This window comes from Ixodes scapularis, unplaced genomic scaffold (assembly GCF_016920785.2).
Source record: "Ixodes scapularis isolate PalLabHiFi unplaced genomic scaffold, ASM1692078v2 PGA_scaffold10__122_contigs__length_95168666, whole genome shotgun sequence".
NCBI classification, from domain to species: Eukaryota; Metazoa; Arthropoda; class Arachnida; order Ixodida; family Ixodidae; genus Ixodes; species Ixodes scapularis.
In genome coordinates, this window is record NW_024609836.1 from 5514688 (window position 1) to 5520687 (window position 6000).

The 6000-nt window shown below is 49.5% G+C and overlaps 1 protein-coding gene across 1 annotated transcript in view; it reads right to left on the reverse strand.

Moving 5' to 3' along the window:
* The window catches only part of LOC115319997 (dysbindin), a 77845-nt gene extending 76234 nt beyond the window's left edge, over positions 1 to 1611 (reverse strand). Inside the window, exons 1-5 of the mRNA XM_040219651.3 lie at positions 1410 to 1611; positions 1276 to 1308; positions 1156 to 1212; positions 1042 to 1102; positions 853 to 985 (exon numbers count right to left, since the gene is read on the reverse strand). Coding sequence (XP_040075585.1) covers positions 853 to 985; positions 1042 to 1102; positions 1156 to 1212; positions 1276 to 1308; positions 1410 to 1465 — 340 coding nt within the window. The 5' untranslated portion in view covers positions 1466 to 1611. The remainder of the gene's footprint in view (positions 1 to 852; positions 986 to 1041; positions 1103 to 1155; positions 1213 to 1275; positions 1309 to 1409) is intronic.
* Positions 1612 to 6000: the final 4389 nt, after the last annotated feature.

Below are 6000 nucleotides of genomic sequence, written 5' to 3' on the forward strand. Positions count from 1 at the left end.
ATGTATGGAGAGGGCGCTGCTGTCGAACAAAATGGTGCCGCCCAGAGAGCGCTAAATGGAATGGTCTATACTAGCCCACATCCGTATAAGGAAACCTTACACTAGCCCACACCCAAACTTTTTTTTTTATGACCGGGAATTTGACACACTAAGTCCGATCACACAAAGGACACAGATCCCACAAAGGCCAATCCAAGTCCTCTTTTGCTGCATGTTAAACCTTGGAAGAGGGCAATCACGAAAACGTCACACGGTGTCAAACCTTGCAATGCCCTGTCTCTCTCTCCCTCCACTCCCCTCCCTCCCTTCCCTTCCCCCCCTCCCCCCCCCCCACTTTGACGCGGCTCTAAAAAAACGGACCTTTTTCGGCTAATACCGAATTTAAAAAAACGAATTAGACATATTTTAGTCGATTTTTATCGGTTTAAACCGAAAACACCAAACCTACGAACTGACCTTTTTCGGTTAAAACCGAATTCCCGAAAATGGATTCGGCGTACTTTTATCGGTTTAAACCGAAAACTCTGAACCCTAGCTAAAATGTCTGTCACAATGCAAGACTTATTTTCTTATTCGAATTGAATATATTGGTTTTGTACAATAGGTTGTAATCTATTTTTTTTGTACACAATGTTATTTTTGCTTTGTACTTTAATATGGAACTGTAAAGCAGGGGGCTCCGTCAAGCTGTTGAACAGCTTTTTCCCCCCGTTTCCGTATTGAATGGGACTTCTTATTAAGGTTACCCCTTCGAGTGTTTGCCAAGCTTAATGTAAAGCACAGATGATTCAATGTGATTCGGTAAGACAATGTAAAGGGACCAAAAAGCTGTGGGGGGTTGGAAGAGGCTACCTATGGTCTTCATGAGTTCCTGGACCCCCTGCTGAAGCTTGGGCAACTGGGCGACCTGCAGGCAGAGTTGCTGGATGCCGGCCAGCTGCTGCTGGCAGTGTCGGTGCAGGCCAGCTGTCAGCGCGTCCACCGCCTGCGAGACAAGGCGATCACCGCCATGGCTCCCACTGCGCCTCGAGGGACACTCACTTCGGCCTGCCGGGCATTTGCCTCGTTGTACCCGTGCAGCTCCTCCCAGCGGGATTGGTAGCTGCGGGGCGAGCGACATTGCAAAGCTCGCCACAGCCCTCCAGAAGCGCTTACTGATGCAGGAGTTCTGCTCCGGCGTTGACCAGCTTCCTCTCGCAGCCCGGCCCGGATCTGCGGGTCCACAGCAGTTACCGCACGCGGCAGTGTTCGCTCGACGCCGAGCAAAATACTTACTTGGGGAGATCGCCGAGCGTCAGATTTCTCAGACTGCAATTCACAAGTTCCACCGAACGTGAAATGCCGTGAAGCGAATGAATGCGCTGCCCGCAACGGTTGCATGCAATGCCGGAGAAAAAAGGCGTACTCACCTCAAGCTCAAGTCTTGCTGTACGCTGTGTAACTTGTCCCTCAAGTTCTCCAACATTTTGAAGCCACGACTCCTCTGGCTGGCATCCGTTGGCTCCGGTCTGGAAGATAGGGCGGATAGGGCGCCACTAATTCCTACCGCAACCGTGCGATCCGACTGGTGTCCTCCTGGCGGCCCTTTATTTTAGAACAGGGTGGCGGGCGCTCTGCCTCTGGCTATGGCCTCTGGTACTTTTTATTGAAATAAAATAAAATCACTGAGGCACTTTAACAACTCCCGCAGAAAACGGGCGAAAAGTGATTGCAGCGCCCCTGGCGAGCTCGGAGTCTCCGCTAGCAGACAAATTCTCCAACATGCATTGGTTTTGCCTATCTACGTGCGAGGTGACCAACGAAAAAAAATTGTCACGGACATTCGCTGCTTTGAAAGTTATACACGTTTGCAAGTCCGGCTTCAGGGAGCTGCCATCTTGCCTGTCTGGGGTGCGCTTGGACCAGTCATAATCCGATTACGAAGCCTTGCTAAGGCGTCGTAATTAGGGGTGTCGCGAACTTTTGTCGAACCAGATTTTTTGGTCGAACTTTCGGGGTTCGACTGGGTCGAACCGGTTCGACGAACCTTCGAACTTTTCACCAGTTTCGACCGGTTCGACTTTGTGGACAGTGTGGCCAGACCTTGATACAAGCATGTCTAGGTTTGGAGAATTTCTTTTTTTATGCAAAAGGTTATTTTATTGTGTGAACAACTGCAATTAAAAGAAACTAATTCTATTCACTGAAGAAGTTAATAACTTAAATTTTAGTACTGTATTGACTGAAATAGCCGATCAGCGCTGCACTTAACTCATCTCTTAGCCATTACAATCCAATCCGAAGCCAACTGGCCAGCCTGTCGCGCATACGCACACGAGTCGAACCTTAATACAAGGTTCGACGAACTTTCCACTAAAAGTTCGAAAAAGTCGAACCTGGTCGAACTCGAACCGCGGCCGGTTCGCGACACCCCTAGTCGTAATCGGATTTTGGCCTCTCCCGAGAGCGCACCCCACTGAGGAAGATGGCGGCGCTCTGAGACCGGACTTGCAAACGTGTATAGCATCCTCGATCATCCACACCGGTGCGCACCGGGGCACTGAGGTGCACCCCTTCATCTTCGATCAATTGCACCGGTGCGCACCAGACATCCTCGATCAACGAAGCGCACCCTCCCGGTGCGGCTTTTCGTTGCCCCAACGCGCACCAAGAAAATCGGCGGTGCGCCGGGGGGCAGTCCCATCAGGCATTGCGGCCAGGAGCGGGAATCGAGAAGATGGCGGGAGTAGCAGACGCGCAGAATACCGAGATGGCGATCTTGCAAAAACGAACACGCCTCGCAGCTGCACTAGATGATTTCCTCGGGTCTTCTGACGGCGAGACGACAAGCCTCTCCCAATCGCTGTGATTACTGGCGATTGCTGCGGTGGCAAGGAGCGCCCGGAAAGCACGAACTTCGTGGTAAGCGGCGCGAGGCGTTTCGATGACAGCGAGGTACGGCTATTATCTGGTGTTTCGTTTTTTTGAACCAATAATGATGGCCAACATATACATGTGGAATTGTCACCCGCTTCGTGACCCCATCGACAATCACGTCCACGATGTTTATTTCTGTGGGACCGTCAAATCCGCGAGTAAAAGAATAGAAGAAATTGACAGCAGACGGGCACCGTGCGCTGAACTGCGCAAGAAAAAACGAACAAAACGTGAAGTGATGCAAGGTGGAGCTCGCCGCGGTGCACCGGCGCGGCGCAGTTTGTCCTCGATGTTGCACCGACATCGCGCTGCACGACCGAGGAGCGCTGTGCTCTGTGCTGGTTTCATGGGCGTACCAACCGGGGGGGCAAGGGGGGCACTTGCCCCCCCGGTTCTCAGAGTGGGGGGGCAAGGCATGCGTTTTGCCCCCCCCTGAAACGGCCGCCACTGGGCAGAGCAGACACAGGCCTGCGGCGCCCAAGGAATACCAAGGGCACTGCCCCCCGACCCGCGCGGGCATATTTTTAACGCGCAGGCGATACAAACCCTAGCAACGGTGCTCACGCACGCCGGATTGGCTGGTTCGTAAAGCCTTGCTCCACGAACAAGGCTACACGGTAACCTTACGGAATCCATCCGCGAGACATGGGCCCGACGGGCCGTCCAGACCAGGACGTAGGCCCTTACACAAAATAAAGTTTTGCTTGCTTGCTTGGAGATAGGCGCTGCCGCCGTCAACATAGGCAGCGGATGCAATGCGAGTTTCCGAAGAGGTAGCGTAACTTAGTGGTGAGATGTCTGCCTCATACGTGTCAGACCCGGGTTCTATTTATGGTGTGGGCCGGCTTACTTCTTTTTATTTTTTTCTCGAACATTTTGTTTTGTCGAGGCATTTGGCGATATTTACATTTCTTTTTTACCATTAACACTAAAAAAACGAATGTTGTTGACGAAACATCGCTAAACTAAATCGTATCGACTCTATTTACGGAAGTGCATGGGGGGCAGCGGGGCTTGGGTTGCCGACCGGACGCCGCAAAGCGGCGTGTACGGGGGGTGGGGGGGCTAGGTGGGTTAATAGATTTGTAATTAGCAGCCGCACACTGTCACCGCGAAGCGGCGTGAACGCAGGCGCGGGGGTGGGTTAACGCGCTTCGAGTGATACACGAGCAGCCCATCCGGCGTGAGCGTCGTTGTTAGGGGTTCTATCGCCTGCACCGTAAAAGGAGCAGTGTGTGCACCTCCTGTAGTGGGCAAGAATTCCTACATTGGAGAGAAGCGGGGACAAGCCCTTTCGTCAAATGCGTCAAGTCTCCTTGAGCTTCGGAATACAAAGAAACGCCACTATTCGGAGCTAATCCCACAGTTACTCGACCTCTCTTGCGTCGTGTCTGTTCGCTCCCCGCGCCTCGTAGCAGTGTTGTTGCAGTGGGGGGGCTCGTTAAAATTTTGGGGTTTTTTGGACTATCTAAATCACTTTCTTCCTTCCCATCCCCCCCTTTTCTATTCCGCATGCTTCCCCCTCTGCAAATATCAGCTGACCTTCCGACCTCTGTTCTCTGTTGATAGGCAAAACAACCACTAAAATTAGAAAGTAATTTGTAATTTGAGTGGAAGTCACTCGGAAAAGTAGTTAAAGTAAACTACTGATTACTAGAATAGAAATGTAATTAAAAGTTACTAAACTACCCAGAAAAGTAGTTAAACTACAGTAACTTGAGTAAAGTAGTTGAACTACGTACAAGTCTGGCCTGGCAAGCGCTCTGCGTAAGTGTTTTCACTGATCTGCCTAGCCCCGCACACCATCACATGGGCCAAGAAAGGTGTAGTTTTACTGCCGAGGAGAAATCAGCAGGGTCCAAGATGGTGACAATGGAGGATGGGGGACTGTTCCAGTGGCTGATGGCTTGAGAAAGGAATGACCAATTGAAAGCGTTCATAGAGCCAGAAGTGTGTTTGATGGTGCAGACGTTGTTGAGGCGAGATGTTCGGTCGAGGGGTAATAACAAAGTGGTTTTGAGGTCGGGAGTGTGGTAGTAGATTTTGTTAATAAGGCACAGCTGAGAGACTTTCCTGCGAAGCTGCGAAGAGGACATGGTTAGTTCAGTTTTTAGCGCCGAGACACTGAAAGAAAAGTCATAAGTGGATGAAATGAAGCGAGCAGCTCTGTTCTGAACTGCCTCTACAGCGTATTGATGAGGTACAGTCGATGGGTATTCCAGATGGTTGAAGCATATTCTATTTTTGGTCTGACGTACGTGTTAAAGGTTAGCTTAGGGACAAAGGGTGGAGCGATTTTTTAAGTTACGTCTGCTTAGTCCAAGAGTTCCAGATGAATCGGCGGTAATGACTTCAATGTGGTTATTCCAGGGAAGGTCAGATGTTAGTCTTACACCAAGGTATTTATACACAGTAGCGGTCTCAATCAGATCGGAGTCCAAGAAGTAATTAAATGACAGAGTGGTTTTTTTCTTGGTGAAGTGGATTAGTTTGCGTCTATACTTGTTTGGTGACATAATCCACTCTTTGCACCAATTGTTAATTTTATCTAGATCTTCCTGAAGCTGGTTATTATTTTGCACACAAATTACTTTGTTATGGATGACGCAGTCGTCGGCGAAAAAGCGTTTTTTTTGAAGAAATCCCAATGGGAATGTCATTAATAAATATTAAAAAGAGTAAGGGCCCAAGTACGAACCCCAGGGGAACACCAGGAGATACATTTATTAAGGAAGATTCATGATCATCATGGACGTGACCTGTACACGGGAAAAAAGAAAGTCACGAATCCATGCAAACGGTTATTGGTCGAGGCAAAAAGATGATAGCTTAGAAAGAAGGCGTTGATGGAGGACACGGCCAAACGCTTTGGAACAAAAAAAAAAAAAAAAAAAAAAAAAACTGCGTCAGTTTGGACGTGACATTCAAGGTTAGTGTGCAAGTCATGGATGAAGTCGCAGAGTTGCGTTTCGCAGGAAAGTACCTTTTGAAAACCGTGCTGCTGTTTAAAGAAAAGAAATGGGATGATAGGTGCCTCATGATGTTGGAGTAGAGGATATGCTCAAGTAGTTTGCAAGAAATTGA